The sequence below is a fragment of the Hydractinia symbiolongicarpus genome, chromosome 3, assembly GCF_029227915.1.
Source record: "Hydractinia symbiolongicarpus strain clone_291-10 chromosome 3, HSymV2.1, whole genome shotgun sequence".
NCBI lineage: Eukaryota > Metazoa > Cnidaria > Hydrozoa > Anthoathecata > Hydractiniidae > Hydractinia > Hydractinia symbiolongicarpus.
In genome coordinates this window covers 22,315,319-22,333,172 of record NC_079877.1, presented here as the reverse complement: position 1 = coordinate 22,333,172, position 17,854 = coordinate 22,315,319, and the positions used below count along the sequence as shown (strand labels likewise).

At 35.1% G+C, this 17,854-nt stretch overlaps 1 protein-coding gene and 2 non-coding genes across 3 annotated transcripts; 1 reads left to right on the top strand and 2 right to left on the bottom strand.

The window, feature by feature from the left end:
- Window positions 1-562: 562 nt before the first annotated feature.
- On the bottom strand, window positions 563-634 carry Trnag-ucc (transfer RNA glycine (anticodon UCC)). The gene has a single exon. It is a non-coding gene; the product is annotated as a tRNA-Gly (tRNA).
- Window positions 635-9,817: 9,183 nt separating this feature from the next.
- On the bottom strand, window positions 9,818-9,889 carry Trnag-ucc (transfer RNA glycine (anticodon UCC)). Its single transcript has one exon. It is a non-coding gene; the product is annotated as a tRNA-Gly (tRNA).
- Window positions 9,890-14,034: 4,145 nt separating this feature from the next.
- LOC130635453 (D(1C) dopamine receptor-like) lies at window positions 14,035-15,265 on the top strand. The gene has a single exon (XM_057444786.1). It carries the CDS (start codon window positions 14,082-14,084, stop codon window positions 15,108-15,110), a length of 1,029 nt encoding a protein of 342 aa, XP_057300769.1. The 5' UTR covers window positions 14,035-14,081; the 3' UTR covers window positions 15,111-15,265.
- Window positions 15,266-17,854: the final 2,589 nt, after the last annotated feature.

Genomic DNA, 17,854 nt, shown 5'->3' with positions numbered 1-17,854 from the left:
AAACAATCAAGGGCAATATACAGATCAGTTTGTCTGCTGCAAATGAGAGGAATGAAACAAACTCGCCGCACATATCTGTGACATAGGACGCCGACCTCGCTTAACGCTGCGAGGTTATATATAAAACGTTGGTTCATTGAGACAAATCTCGTTAAGAAAAATTGTGCATTTGAGGGTTACGTGACGAGGCCTCCTCCAGGGCTATGTTCGTCTCGCCGTCCCAATATAAAAAAGAGACAACATGCGCTGGCAGCCAGGTTGTGTTTTCATTTTTAAAGAGAAAATTTAAAGAAAAGTAAGATCGGGAGAGAAATATTGTAGGCGTAAAAGCCATCTTTAAAGTAGCAAACTTCGATAAAAAAGGTAGGTTTATAATGAAATGCACAAATGTACTCAATCACGCATCATTCATTACAAAAAACCCACAATGAAGTGTTAATATTTATACCTAATAGTTTTGGTGACCTGATAAGAAAAATGAAGAGTTGATGTGACGCCTTGATAAATAATGTTTTACTTCGCAGTAACAACGACAACAACAACAACAACGACAAAAAGCAGATGCGTCAGCCGGGAATCGAACCCGGATCTATTGCTTGGAAGGCAACAATGCTAACCTTTACACCACCGACGCTGTCTTACGTTTGTAAATGCATATTAACAACGTAAGTATATTGAAATAAACCACGTGTTATGATGGTCTTTAATCGGAAGCAATAACAGATTTTTAATTGCCAACTGCCTAATTGCCATTGTCAGTAAGTTAGTAAGTAAGTGACATGAAGATTTAACGTCCTCGGGGATTCCATCCTAGCGGTTAGTTCTTTCTCCCCTCCGACGGTATCTAAGTTACATTACCTGCTAGAGATACATAAAGCAATGCTACTGTATGTACGTCTATAATGAAAAATTAAAGAAAAACTCAGTAAATAAATTGACTAAATTTCGGCTCAGTGGAAAATATATTTCTACTGACCAAAACCTTTACTGACACCTTTTACCATTTATTTTTGCTGAAAAGATTTTTCCTGAATGTTGGTTTCCTTTTTATACTGCATTACGAACTATATTCGGATACAAAGGTTGATTATTTTCAATTTATATTTGGAGTTCATTATTGTTTATTACTCATTTTTATTTCAGATAGTGATTGCGTTAGAAAAAGAATGATTTTCCAGTACAGTTTTCAAAAAATTAGTAGCAAAAAGTGACTAAACTTTGTGCAACTAACTAATTTTTTCCGACTAAAGTTGTTTGTCGATCTTTTTAATTCTGATCGTCAGCCATCCATTTAAATGGACCATTCAAACGGACGGGTGGAAAAAAAACGATCATGTAGATAGAAAAGGAGGATGATTTTTGTTGTCATCCTTCTTTTTATATTTCCTTTTTAAGAAATGGCATGTTCATGTTTCATTCTGCTTTTTTTATCCTTTTTTTTCATCATTCCTTTCTTCGTTTTGGTTAAACCCGTTTGTGTCAAATAAATTTAATGATGTCAATATCATAACTTTTTATTAAACTGCATGTACAAATACTTCCTCAAAGTCAGACAAATAATATTAGAGCATTGTTTTTGTATATGGAAGCTACAAAAAAATGAGAAAACTGATGAGCCTATTTGCAAATGACAAGAGCAAGAATGTTTATGGAACGTCAACGTTGTGTTTTATCGGGACAATACATCGATTACTGTATATCGATAATTTCATAACGCGACACATTTTCTAGTTTGTTTTTGATATCATTGGAAACTTTCCTTCAAAAGTCACTTGAATTTTCTCTTTAGAAAGCGAAGTGAAGACCAAAATTAGCACATTGAATTGAAAGCATCAAACGAAATTGGTGCGGGAAAAGATGAGACGTTTGAATGCAGGTGACCGCGATTTACATCTATAGAGTTCATCAAATATACAATAAGGCTTAGAAAAACAACATCAAATGGAAGGTTTGATCAAAGCTCCCATCTTAACATCGAAGCTTCTTTCAAGATTGAAGCTTTCCTCTTAAGATCAAAACTTTCTTCGAAGGAAGCTTCCATCTTAAGTTTCCTTAAGGAAACTTAATCGTAAGATGAAAGCTTTGATCTCAAGATCAAAGGAAGGTTTGATATACGAGATCGAAAGGTGTTCTTTGATCTTGAGATGGAAGCAGCGATCTCGAGTTACAACATTGATCAATAAAATGCGTAGACATGGCATGCAGGTGCTTTGTCACGAAGAAAATTATGAAGAACACAGCTAGCCAAAGTTACTTTCTCCACATTTTTAGGATTTTATTGTAGTGGGTACGCGAAATTGGTTTGCCATGATAACAAAAGAATTTTCAGAGATGCTGCTATTACGGAAAATTCTATAGTTTGAAATTCTGTTTTCCAGTGAAAGATTAAATAAAGCTTTATCGGACTTTATTTAAGTGAAATTTTATCCACAATAAAATGAGAGAGAACTGATGCTTCAACTTTCCTTGGCGGTGATGGGATATTCACAATATTTTATCAATTGCTGTTGAAATTTTTAAACACCCCGGTATCACTAATTCTGCCATTGCATCCAATATTTACGTAGATGAACTTATAATTACCACCTACTAAGGCTAAACAATGCTAAAGGTCCCATAATTTAAAAAATAAGATCCACTGTCCCCAGCTATTTCATGTTCATGTGCCTCCATGGGACCGATAAAAATGGAAAGTTCCATTTAACTTTGAATTCGTGTGCTATTGCTTGCCATTGATCTTCTATTGATAAACTATGAAAAAAAATTGAAGTTTAAGGATATGTCGGATGACGAGAGTGTATGTGATAACAATTGGCAGGAAAAACAAACGCGGGAATAACATAAACCAAATCTGGGTCCAGTAGAAAACCATTCAACACAATGCCAACTGGTAACAAGCGAGATGTAGAGCCATCAAAATAAAAGAAAGAGAATGCTTTAGAAGATGATGCCGATCCGCTATTCGTGCAGTCCACCACTAACCATAAAGTTATACAATACATAGTTTGTCTAAACCATCATCTAAAACTTTAAATTTGCATTTTTAACTGCACGGCTTTATAAAATTCTCTGAGAAAGTGATACACTTTATTCAATAATAGATATCTTTAGTAGCAATCCGACAGATTTCACCATTCCTGCTTCTAAACAGAAAAAATACAAACTTGACCATAACCTATAAAGAAGAACACTTTATAATAATATACTGTCGATATCAAAGAAAGCGAAAGAATTTTTAAAATGTTTTCGCCATAACGATGACAACAAGAAGCCCTGCGGCTTAATAATCTGGAAAAGTACGGAGCTTTAAAGAGGACTGAGTAATAAAATTTATATATTTTCTCTTTTTCTCTAAAAACAACTTGGAAAATATCTTTAAAGGTGGCAGCAAATTTTTTTTACATAATCAATTACGAAAGGTTATTTTCAGACAATATTCTTATTTTTTCTTTTATAACACACTTGTCACGATTTTATAGCTATAATACATTACCTTTCACCAAAAATATTCAGCCTCACCAATTCCTCTTTAACTACTGAATATAGCTTCAGTCTACGTGCAAAATTGTACAAAGGGAAATGACGTAATTATTAAAGGGAAACGTTAATAACATCAAAGATGACGCATTATAAGGCGATCTTTATTATGCTACACTGCACGAGCTTCAACTTTCGATAGCATAAAAACTTTAAAATAAAGTATTGTTCATTGGATCATAAAACAATTTGTTGCACTGTTAGGATTCTTATTGGCTTAAAAGTCATTTTAGCCTTGTTCTCATAAAAAAATCTGTCAAATAGAGAATTTAGGCTTTAACCTGGATAAGTTTCGGGCGTCCAGCCTAGCTGCGCTGTCTCTATTTATCTCTTATCTCCTCAGGCAATTTTAAAGATTCCGCCTTCGCTGGTGGAAATCAAAAAAAATGATGTCGACCAAGGAACTAGTTTCATTTCACCACCTCGCCCCCATTGTGATATCCAGTCAGGCGAAATAAGACTGACTACATATAATGCTCTAATTTGCAAACTATCTCAGTCGCAACTGACGTCTGGTATGCTGACAGCTCGCTAGCTAGTGATAATTGCCAACATTATTAGCCAAAACTACAATCTCGGACAAGAATATTGAGACGGGGCAGGTTTTTTTTTTTATTATTCAACTATGGACAAAAACGCTGTAAAGTCGCTAATTTTGCACACACATAGGTCACGCAGACAGGGTTGATAAACTGCTAGTCATGTTCTCTAGCTCGCCCGCACACCGAAATAATCCACATTGAGGCACATGAAGGCCCAGAAATTATTATTATGTCTAGTCGGCTAGGAATATTGTCTAGTTAACTTTGACAAGTTCAAAATGTGTAAATCCAATATAGAAATAGCCTACGCAATTACTTGTGGTGGCGAACTTCGAAATTAGTCGTCTTGTTTCAACATATTTTGTCTAAATTTGTAGCTACGTAGAGAAAAGTAATAAATAGTCAGGTCAGAGTCACAACTATGTACAGACTTGTTTTCTTACTCTTTTTCTTTCTCCTACTTTCTTCACGAAGGTTTTGTTGATTTTCAAACAATACCTAGCCTCCCAGCAAATGACATAAAGTAAAATGTAAAAACTGTGCGGATAAGGTTGTGTATGAAAACGTCAGGCCTGGCTTCGTGTTACAAATGCACAAATAACCTCATTCCTTTTCCGGAGGCAAAAAAGACGAAACGGATTGTGTGAATAAAAAGGAGAGAGGTAGGTGGAACAATTGAAAGTTATATGAAAAACTTGGTACTCGATCAGTCACGACGCATCTCCGGCCAACTTTTTTGTTAAAAACGCCACATTGTTTGCAGCCACTGATTTTTCATTAACTTTCGAAAGAAACTTCACGCAAATTTTAAAGAATAGTACAGCTGTTTAAATATTCATACAAGCTGCGAAGAATTAAGACAGAACTAATTTATTTCGTTAAAGAAATCATTGAAGAGGACATTTTATACTGAATTTTCATGAAGCGTATAAAAAGAAGAACGAAAAAACAGAAGAGAAAACGGTCAAGATTTTAGGTCCGTGAATTTTTTGTAAAACGAGGGTAATATGTAAAATCTCACTATCTTCTTGAAAAATTATTATATAATCTTTTAAATAAAAACTCTTTTGTCCGTCGTTTTAAAAAAATGTTTGTAGAATTGACTCTAGCAAACAAAATATGCCCAATATTTTTTATACAAAAGTTTTGATTGGTTATAACGTATAAGGCTATGATGTCCATCTATGTGGCATAAACTATTTGGCCAAGGTACGGAATATTTTCTACGTTTGATAATGCATTGTAAATAACGTTGTTCAATCAAATCATCTTTCTTTCTTCGTTCAATATCAGATACTAATTGTTCAAAGTAATAAAAATACCAGCAATCTAGTTGACTTTCGTTTTCGTTAGAGGCTGCCATCTTAATGGCGCAAAATGGGTTTTCCCATTTTATTTCATATAAAATTTCCATACGATATAATATTGGATAATCAAGCCCATTCTGCCTCATAATGGCACCCCGAGTGCCGCTCTGCCTCTTTCGACTTATTCTCGCAAGCGAAGCAGACGAAAGTTATTTTTAAAATTTTATCTAAAGTTGTCTCAGCAATCATTCCGACTAACACAATGGAAGATAATGGAATAGTTTTATTGGAAATTTCTTTGGAGAATAGTGGTGATTTAGACAAGGAAGTCGGGGAGAAACGTCCCCTGGAGCATAGTATCCAAGAGGATACTGATGACTACGAACCTTGCTGTAAACGACAACGGTTTGAAGCTATATCTGACGAGAGGATGAATGAATACGAGCTGCCTATTGAACTAGCAGAGTATGCTAACAAATACATGCAGCGTTTCGTCCCAGACAGGGACTTGAAAGACAGTGTGCTGGATGAAAATCCAGTTCCTACAAATATCATCAAGCCAAAAAAATTGGATATATTCTGCAAAGAATTGTTAGAAGAAAGCAGAAAACGTATTGAGTTGAATTTGGATGAGGGATTGCAGCGAATCCAACAAAAAATATGCAATGTTATGGGGCCTTTGAGCCGTACTTGGTATGCAATTAAAGCGTCACTTGGTGCATCCAGGGAAAACCCTGAGGAGATTTCCTGGAAGGATCTATCTCAATCAGTTGAGCAAACTGTACTGTTATTGGGACAAGCTTTTAATGCTGTTTCATATCACCGAAGATTAAATGTGTTGTCGGCTATCATGTCAGACAAAAAGAAAGCGAAAGTCACGTTAAAAGACGAGTCGCCACTTTTGGAAATTCTAACAGAAGACAATCTGTTTGGGAAAAAATTTCAGGAGCACGTAATCGATACTGCAAAGACAAAGAAGAAATCAAAAGAAGTTTATGGTTTGGCAAGAAAGTCCTCATCATCGACTTCAACAACAAACAGTTTCAAACGGCCCTTTCGAGGGGAGCCCTCATTGGACAAAAAACAATGGGGGCGTGTCAAGACGGCCCTACGCCACAACCAACAACAAAGCAGTAACTTCAAGCAGACAAGTTTTCCAAGACTTGGAGGTAAGAAATCAAACTTTGAGGGAGACCTTCACCAGGTTGACTCCATTGAGAGCAGTAAACCTGAAATTTCCAGAAATAATTCCTTTAAGGAATCTGCAACACGTTCATCCCTCAGTGGGCGTTTGTTTCCCAAAAACAAAACGCTGAGCCTCGAAAATATCAATTACCCATTGGCAGGAAGACTAAAATTTTTTGTAGACAACTGGGAAATACTAACAAAGGACCCAAATATTTTGGAGTATGTCTCAGGATTGCAGATTCCTTTCATGGAACAACCAAAACAACAAAAAATACCTCAGAACTTCCGAATGAATCAGAAGGAAGTTGCTCTAGTGACCAAGGAGGTGGAGAGCACGCTGGTTAAGGGAGCCATTCAGTCTATATGTCATGTAAAAGGGGAGTTTTTGAGCAATGTATTCTTAGTTTCCAAGAAGGATGGGGGGAACAGACCTGTGATAAATTTGAAACATCTGAACAAGTTTGTACCTTACCATCATTTCAAAATGGAGGGACTTCATCTGATACAGGAAATGATACAGGAAGGGGATTATATGTGCAAAATAGACCTGAAAGATGCTTATTTTTGTGTCCCACTTCATCAGAGGTCAAGAAAATATGTACGGTTCCAGTGGTAGGGAAACCTCTACGAATTCCTCTGCATGTGTTTCGGACTGGGGCGTGCTCCACGGATATTCGCCAAATTGATGAAAATTCCAATTTCAATTTTACGAAGAATCAATGTTCGAGTAATCATTTATTTAGACGACATGTTGCTTTTAAGCCAGTCGAGGGAAAAATTGTTTCAAGCAAGAGATACTCTCATTTTTCTTCTACAAAATTAGGGATTTGTCATCAATTTGCCCAAGTCTATTCTGGAGCCAGTTAAAACAATAAGTTTCCTGGGTGTGGAGATAGATTCAGTGAACATGAGCATGAACTTGTCCCTCTAGAATTCTGAAGAGAATAGAGGTGAAATGCAAAGAGGTACTGACAAAACCCTCAATGACTGTGTGGGAACTGAGCAGTCTGGTGGGCAAACTATCCTCAACCTCCCCAGCGGTCATTCCAGCAAACTTACTGATAAGATATATGCAAAAGTGCTTGATAAAAGCTTTACAATTAAACAAAAGTTACCAGGCAGTTGTTCATTTAGACCAACAGGCTCTATGGGAAATCCGGTGGTGGCTGAACAATTTGGCACTGACCCAGGGAAGATCATTATTAAAATCCCTCCAGGGAGTTATAATCCAAACAGATGCATCCAAACAAGGTTGGGGAGCAGTTTGTCAGGGAAGGAATATAGGGGGGCAATGGTCTCTGCAAGAATTCAACCTTCACATCAACATCTTAGAATTAAAAGCGGTCTATCTAGCTACACTAACTTTCCACAAAATGATTCCCCTAAAACATATTCACTGTTAAATAGACAATATGACAGCGCTAGCTTATATAATGAAAATAGGGGCACCAAGGACCCTCGCTTGTTTCAGTTATCAAAAGACCTGTAGACTTTTCTATTATCCAAGGAGATCACAATTACAGCAAAACGTCTACCAGGGACACTGAATGTGAAGGCAGACTGGATGTCCATAAACTTTGTGGACTCGAGCGAATGGCTTCTAGATCCTCGAATATTCAAGACTCTATGCAAAAGGTGGGGCACACCAGACGTAGACCTATTTGCATCAAGACTTTTTCATCAGGTACCGAGTTACATGTCTTGGAAACCAGACCCAGGTTGCTTAGCGGTGGATGCACTGCAACAACCGTGGGGGAAACATTACCCGTACACATTTCCTCCGTTTTCCATAATAGGGAGAGTGTTAGCCAAGGTCCGAAGTGAAAAAGTGTGTATGATTTTGATAACTCCTGCTTGGCAAACACATACGTGATATGGTCCTCTCCTAGAAATGCTAGTGACCAATCCTCTACTCCTGCCACAAAGCTTGTCACTTCTAACAAACCCCCAGGAAAAGAGCCATCCACTTCTGGAAAACCGAACTTTGAGGCTGGTGGCTTGGACAATTTCAGGAAAATTTTGGAGGGTGAGGGAATATCAGGAAAAGCTGCAGAGCTTATCACAAGTGCCAAAACAGAGGGCACACTCTCTAATTACAAATCGTCCTGGAGAAAGTGGACTAGCTGGTGTGGTCAACAACAAGTTGATCCCGTTAAATGTTCTTTGAATTATATTTTAAATTTTTTAGCTGAAATGTTCGAACAGGGGTTTCAGTATAGCAATATTAATGGATACAGATCAGCTATCTCTGCATTTCATGTAGGCAAACATCCGAGGGTGTGTGAATTAACCACGGGTGTGGCAAATAAGAGACCTCAACAATCCAGATTTGTGTTTGTGTGGGATGTTCAATAGGTCTTATCTTATTTAGGAAATTTGTCGGAAAATAAACATCTAACAGATCGCTTATTAGTTTTAAAAACTGTCATGTTGTTGGCATTATGTTCAGCTTCCAGGGGATCAGAACTGAAACTATTAGATATCCGCCACATGGTTAAAACACAAACTTCGTATATTTTTGAACTTTCTGAGAGAACAAACACTCGGAAAAAAGGGAGTCCCCCACCAAAAATTGAGTATCATGAGTTTTCAGAGAAAAAAAATTGTGCATTGTTTCTTGCTTGAACCAATACATAAGATCCCAGGGTTGGCGTTGTAACCGGCAATGTCAATTGCTACTAAGTCCAGTAAAACCTTATCGTGAAGTGGTTCGTAGTACTATTGCAGGTTGGATCAAGACTGTACTTAAAAACGCAGGGGTAGACATCGAACTTTTCACGGCACACTCCTGTCGATCAGCATCTTCATATAAAGCAAAGGCATTGGGTTTGTCCCTGGAAAGTATACTTGATCGAGGACAATGGTCTTCAAAATCTTCAACCTGGCAAAAACATTATCATAGACCTATTTTGAATAAGGCTAAAATATACCAGGACAAGGTGTTTGAAAAATTCGCTTTGAGCTGAGGCAGAGCGGCACTCGGGGTGCCATTATGAGGCAGAATGGGCTTGATTATCCAATATTAAATCGTATGGAAATTTTATATGAAATAAAATTCCCCAATTACGTAAGGCGCGTAGCGCCGCAATGTAATTGAGGATTTATGACCCGCCCCTGTTTGCACTTACGCGTGATTGTAACGTGAACGAAGATATATCTGATATGATAGACACTAAAGCATAAAAGTTGTAGGTGGGAAAATAATAGTCCTTGTCTGCGCTTGTTTAAAAAAAAAAAAAAGTTTGCGTCAGCCGGGAATCGAACCCGGATCTATTGCTTGGAAGGCAACAATGCTAACCTTTACACCACCGACGCTGTCAAGTACTTACGTCTTTTTTCGTGTGTTTCAAATTTGAAGAATTAAGGTTTGAACAGAAATTTGTATTAATTTTATCTTCTATATTTTATTAAGGCGGTAAAATAATATTCGTGCAAAATGAAATCTAAGAAAAGTTTTCACTCAATTAAACAAACAAAACATATTTGGATTTATCATATAAGTTTAAGAATATATTAATAAATAAATAAATAAATAAAACAAAATAAAAGCAACTCCTTAGTTAAAAATTCTATTACTTCGTTAACATATATGGAGATCTATTATCCGTTGTGACATTCTACTTATTAGGAGTGTTTTTAAATAATGTAATTACTTACTTAATAGATTTGTTAATGGCAAATTCTTGACGAAGCTAGGCGCAGTATAACCAGTGAGAACTGTATGCACATATCGATTGCGGGAGCAAAACTATAATGCGATTATTGAAACTTGTATCTGTTCTTCTATAACTTCATTGTTGTTTTTTTATGTGCAAAAATGTCACTTAGTTAGGTTGAAACAATTAGCGTGAACCCGACATTGTTATAATGGATACTCGTCAAGTATCAACAATTTTTAACGAACTATTAATAATTTTTAGGGTGCTTTGTCACATTTTATCTACGATTGTAACTCTTTATAATGCGCTTTATAATAATATGCATATATTTTACCCTTCAGAGGTTTTAGTAAACGTAAGTACACGTTATACTTCAGTAAACGATGACTTCTCTCTGCTCAACACGTAAACATATTTATTTGAGGTCGTGTTCTTATGTGTTCACGTATGCCAGCTTCAGGGCTCTTTAAAACAAAATGCACGGTGTTACAGGACCTCCTCGGGGTAAAAAAAAATCAAGGTAAGTATGCTGTCAAAAATCTCTTTAATAGATATGCGCATGCACCATTTATCTGTGGCGATCTTGTTGATAATTGATAAATTAATATGAAGTTTTAGTACACACTATTCTCACTTTTTTTATGGCTTAGAGTTACCAACCGCTAATCTGATAATAAATAATAATTTTTAATTTGATAACATAAAGGGTTTGTTATTACAATTAATCGCGAGTGAAGTAAGTTGAACTTTGTTTTCTTGCGGAAATGTATATGTTTTCTTTTCTTTGCCTAAGTAACTGTTAATATAAACTTTGTTAGGTGATTTAAAGTGGTGAGGCTGTGATCAGACCAAAGAGTTAAAATGCAGCGTAGATAGAATAATATTTATATGTAAGTTAAACAACAAGAATTCCTTAACGTCATAGACAATGTTTTAATCTGGTAGCTTTAGTCTCGGTGAAGATGACATTAGGAAATTTTGAAATATGTATCAACTTAAAGTTGATACATATGTAGTTTTTCATATTTTTTTTCAATAACTTGACGTTACGGCCATTATCCATTTTATTAAATTTACAGTCGGAGGTGATTAGGTTCTCACCCGCAGAATGGTTATATCCCTGAAATGTTTAACTTTACAAGTTACTTTCACACGCGTATATTTTAAGTTTTCACGTTGACGAATATCAGAAGAATAGTTTTATATTATATTTATATAATTTTATATTTGTTTATTACTTATCGTTCTGTGAGGTATATAGAATGTTGTTTCTCGAGCATCTTTCAATTATCACTGCGCATAAGAATTAGTTGATTACTTTGAAAATTCAACTTAATACGGGCGAAACAACTTTATTTATCCACTGAAATAATGGTCGGTAGAGGTAAAGATACATACTTATAAATTTATCACTTCCAAATGAAATTTTGTTTACATATTTATTTATTTATTTAATACGTTTGTGTTTTTATTGTATTAACCCTATTTATGCATAAGAAGAGGAGGGACAACTTTTCAACCATGTTGCTAAATGTAGTGAAGTTGCTGAGGGATTTTATCTCCAACGATCAATTTATTTTATGTCATACTGTTTCTACCAAGTTTCATCAACATAGCTTAGCCATTCAAACGTTTTTTAAGAAGGTTAAATACGCCCTCCTACACCCGCCCCCTTCCCTCCACCGCCCGGATGTTAAATACCAAAAATGCCCAGTATAAATAGGGTTACACAATAACAAAATATAAGCCTGATAGCATTAACAATTTCGACATAGTAGTGTATGTTACTTTGAAAAAACGCTACTCCGTGACTTTGACTTGAAAACGTATTAACACAGCGCTTCTTAAAAATATGATCTAGTTGGTATCTGTTTTATTTTATTATTTTTTAGGATACCTTCGAAAATCTGTTCCATGCCTTTTTATAAGCGACACGAAATTTTCCCTAAAGCTTTTTTTTAGGTTTTTGCATTATAACTGCTGAGTACTTGCTGCTTGTTGACTATCTATTTGGGTAGTAACCACCCATAGGTTAATGCACCAATCAAAATCAAACCTTAGTTTTAATAACATTTGATTTTGATTGACATTATAACTTGTGTAATCCTTGGAACAAAGAAAGTCTCGCAAACTATGCCTGTGTTTATAATCCGCTCATTTCACGCAGACTGCTGCTTACCACTACTGCTATGTGGCTCATAAAAAAGACGTGAATTGTTGATAATACAACTAACGCAAGAAAGCTTGTGCCCTTTACAACAACGAGTCAAGTTTCTGAAAATACATCTTTTGTTTCCACGGACACTGAGCATATTGAGCTCTTCCCTCTACAATTCTGTTGTGGTGAAATGGTCCAATAACAACATTTGGCATACGAAAGGGTTAACATGGGTACGTATCAAAAAAGATGGGGTGGCAAAAAAAACCATGCGCAATAATAGAATTATGCGCCACTCATTTTGATTTTTTTGAAAGAAGCTGTAGTAATATTATTAAGGTTTAAGTAAGGTCAAATTACGGATAGTAAACATTTTTACGTAGTTTTGTATTCTTTGAAGTTAAATGTGTGAAGATAGTCAGTAATTATGAGGAAGTTTAACCCTATTCGCCCTAGAGGGACGTTACTTCCATTTTTTTTTGATAACTCTATAACTATATTTTGCTCGGCTGCCTAATTAAGATGTATGTGAGTTGGCTTTTTAGCTAGAAAAGTTTTTGTCATGGACTGGTATTTTATGACAAAGTATATTAGTAAAAAAAGTCGGCTATAAAAAAGTCAGCAAAAATAAAAATCGGCAAAAAGTTAGTCACTTTAACATAATTAAGTCACTTTTTTGCCGACTAATTTTCAAATCGAACATAACCAAAATAATAATTAAAATATAACAATTAAAAGTATATAAATCAGTCAATTCCAATGTATATTTTTTTCTTTTTCTTTCATTTTAACATTTTCTCTGTATTGACCACGCCCAACTTCTGCTTCGTTCTTGAATTAGAGGATTTGTTCAAATGTAATTTTTGTGTTAAAATTTGATCGAAACGACATTGTGAAAGAAAATGAGTCCAGAGACTTATACAAATTGTTGTTCGGCGAAAAATATTAGTTACGTAGCAAAACTTTGTGCCAATTTTTTTTACCGATAAGGCAGATGACTTGCTATGGAGGTCGAGTATTTATTGACCTAACCATTTTGTTCTATAAAAATGGTACAAAAAATCACCTGTTCGAAGAAAATTTGAAAAAGATAAAACAAACAGACACACACACACAGATAAATAACCGATTTTATTAAAGCAGACACGTTTTAGCAATGTGGCTTCATTAGTAATTTATTTTCTAAACATTTCTCTTTTAAATTTTCTTACTTTTTTTAACACCTATATGCATACATCTCAGTTTACTCATTTTATTTTCAATAATAACACATGGCTCACATTCTTTTCGAGACATGGCTTTGTAAATATAAACCAACTGCAAAACACGTGTCGCCTTTGAAGCGTTCTTAAAACAGGTACGAAAATGTTGACACTTGTCGTAAAAAATACACTAAATTTTAAAATATTGCTAATTGCTTCTTTTTAAATTTTATCTACTTTGCCATTATACGCATACAGTCGTTTCTATGACGACCTCTAGCCTAGATCCTGCTTTATCTTTTTCCATTTGGAAAACAACTAAAAATTAACGGCTGAAAAGTTATCACATACGAGCTATTTGCTTCCAAACTGTGTTTCTGTTTTTCAACTTTAAGTTTGAATAATACTGTCATGTATTTTATTGAAATACTTGAATATTACTTTATCTTATTCTAAACTAGATATAGCTACCTTTGTTGAATTAAGAAATGGCTGACGGATTTGCAATACTCATCACCTTGTCGGTGGCTCTGTTATTTACATTGTTTAACATATCAACTATTGTAATTGTTCTATCAGACAGAAACTTGCGAAGAAAGTCATCTAACTACCCTATCCTAAGTTTTCTGTTAGTATCGGCAATACAAGGCTTCACTGCAGCCCCTATTTACGTATACAAAAAGTTAGACGAAGAGAATTTAGGCGATTGGATTTGTGATGCTTCACGGGTACCATATTTCTTTTGTGGACATGTGATGAAAATTAGTTTACTGGTTATTAGTTTTGACAGAATGCTTGCTATAAGGCATCCGTTTCACTACGAGAAGCATATAAATAAGAGAAATACTCTGATATCGTTGGCAATATTATGGCTTGTAACATTAGCAGTTGACATGGTACCTTTTGCAACTGATGTGAATACTGAATCACATTGTAAATACATTCCCACTCGATCGTGGGGTCTTTGTGTGATCATATTTTACAATATCATACCCTTTATTTTGATGGCTAATAATTATGGCTTAGTTTGGCTTGTAGCAGCCAAAGTTGCTATAAAGGATCGTGTTAGAGAAGAAAGTCTGATGCAAAGTCAGAGGCATGATATGAATGAAAAGCAATTTAATAACAAATCCAACCGAAGGAAAAATCAAAGCCAAATTAACAGAACGTCAAATATAAAGTTTGCTTTGGAAATGAAGGCTACGAAGACATCTCTAACATTAATAGCAGTTTACGTGTTCTGTTGGGGACCACTTGGTGTATTTTACATGATTGATCACTTTTGTTATAACTGTTTATCAGACGATAGATTAAGTGCAACAAGGACATCAATTAAGCTCTTATGTTTTTCATCTAGCTTATTAGCTCCAATAGTGTATTGTTGGGCAAACAATGGCTACAGAAAAGCCGCGAAAAGAGTCTGCACAAAGTGTTTCTTCAAGGATAAAAATCACTTCAACTCGTCTTTTGGCACAAGTACCGAGTTAACGCATATGAAGAAGGAAGACAGAGGTTAATTTGATATGCGATAGTTGTTTGAAAGCTAGTTGTAAATATAATCAAATAAATACAAATGGCACGCACGAATCAAGACGTTGTCGTCTTTTTATTACTTTCTACTTGTTGTTAATTGTAAAAATCTCCATAGAAAAACTATTCTAAGTTTCTTCCTTGCAAAAAAATATGTGCTTTTTACAGCAAGGTATCAATGTATGGATGAGGGTAATTCATGATAAAGGCAGGGGGAGGGGGTTATAACGGAAAGGGATACGGATATGAAATTTTGTGAAGTTATGGGATAATGCCAGTATCATATTAATTTAGTCGTGACAATATTTTTAAATTATTATCTTGCTGGAACATATAAATTCTGTGCGCTAGAGTTCAGCTATTGTTCGTCGCATATATCTTGGAGGAAAGAATACGTATTCTTTCCTCCAAGCATATATTAATGTATTACGTATGACGCGTTTGCATAATCTCGCCAGATGTTGGCCAAAAACACTCAACAATACCAGGGCATTTTCCGCCGCCTTTTCTCATATCAAAAAATCCCTGGGACGAGGTTGGGGTATCAATATGTATTCTGCAACCTCGTCCCCATGGCTTTATAGCTTTTGTACATTACGTCTCAATGTGAAAAACCTAAAAAATCATGGGGATGACGTTGATGTATTCTGTATCGTTTGCGTTTGTTTTCATTGGGGTGATTTTATGTTTTCACCAACATGGTACAGTTCACAAAATGTGCTTGCAATTTACGACACATACGTCGCTTTCTTTTAATTTTTTAATTAGCTAAGCATGAAAATCGTTTACAAAATTACTTACGAATAAAAAGAATTAAAAGCACAGAACTAATCAAAAACAACCTCATCCACAGGGCTCTTCACTGGGTCCTTGAGACGAGTTTATTAAAAATATTGAAAACTTGTGGTCTCATTTCAAAAGAATGTATACCACATGGATAATTGATTTTCTTAAACAAATGGTCATCACAATTCTCTACGACCGAAGAATCATATTCATTTACAACCTTGCTTCCCGCGCATATTATTTGTACTCCGAAGCCAGAAAAGATACAAGATGCCCTGGGACGAGATTGATTTTTATGTTTGGCTTACTGCAAAACGCGCAATAGAATGAAAGATAAATGAAATAATCACCACGGGAATCATGAATTTCTGTATTTTAAAATTATTAGTGTATTGTGAAAATATTTGTGTAATTCAAAATATTTTTTTATGTTCTGAAAACATGTTTTGTATATCGCCTTCACATGCACTACGCCATCTTCTTCTTTTTTTGATATAAAGGACAGCGAGAAAAAATAGCCCTGGCACTGACCGGTCTTCAACACCGCAAAATATGCGGTGTTTGCTCGATTACCAGTTGTATTTTAAGCGAGCGAGACAAACTACTAGACAAGCTCGTCGAGTTTACGAAGTTGATTCCTTCAGCATGGCAATTGGAAAACATATTAGTTCACCAGAATTTAAATTTCTCTTGAAAAAAGTAAAATAAAAAATTAATTGATCGTTTAGTTTATGAAAGTTTCATTAGTATTTGTTTAGTGTTAAGATAAGATATAGCTATGTTTAGCTATTACAATACAGCTGCCTACTTTGTCACATGGCCCAAGAATTTGAAAAAAATTAGCTAGCTAGCTGGGTACATTTTCAAAAGTGAACTACGCTGTCTCATAGATAAATTTGCTACAGTTTCCACGTTGTACAGTCTTAAATTTTGGCAAAAACATGTATTAGTGGTAATGCGAAATCTGCACATGATGACTTCTAGTTTAGGAGAATAAGTAAACAAAAACAGTTCTAGCATAATGACAGAATGTACCTACAGCACTATTATTAGTTGCTTAAAAAGTCATGCAGTAACACCACAAGGGATTCTTCGTCGCATACAAAGAAATAATTACGCGATAATGAGTTATTTTACCCTTGGTCTGGTTAATATACTTTGTGTCCTAAGTATCATAAAGATCATTTTTATATATATATTGTTAAAAAAATAGACTGCCGGAGCACATTAAATTCCTAAGTGGATATACAGCCAGTGGTAGAAAATTTAATTGTACGTGTACGTATATACATGCAAAAATTTAACATTTCTAACGTCTCGTTTAATTATCGATCCAGCCATCTAATTGGTAGCATATCCTATTCATGGGAAAATGCAGGTTCGAATCCTGTCTAAATTAGTTTCGAGAATTATGACAATAATACAAGCAATTACCAATGAAAATGCAGTCGTTGTTACAAGCATAAAATCTATGTAATACTTGTCTCGCAGAATAATGTTAGTTGAAAAAATGATTTATATAACTTTTCTTTTATAAGATTTCTGTATATACTTTACTACAAATTTATTGCATACTTTAGAGTGATTCACCTCTTGGTAGTTTTAAGCGTGTTGCTGCAGATGCACAAATGTTTGATACTTTTAAGAAAGTTTATTGCAGAGAATTGATTCACTGTGGGTTAAAAAAAGCACTATTAAAACCCATTATATATCTTGTGGCTTTTTGCAGAGAATACAGGTAATTACTAATTTTCTCAGCCAGGTTTATTTTCATAATCATTACAGCAGTATTTTTATCAAGTAAGTGTGACCTTGTTTATTTTATAAACTTTTTTTTATAATCATGGTAAAAATGTAATTTACAGATTGATGTTATTGACAGTCGAAACCAGATTGTAGTTTTCGGTATATTGGTCACATTGTTGATCATTTTTCAAAGTTTCAT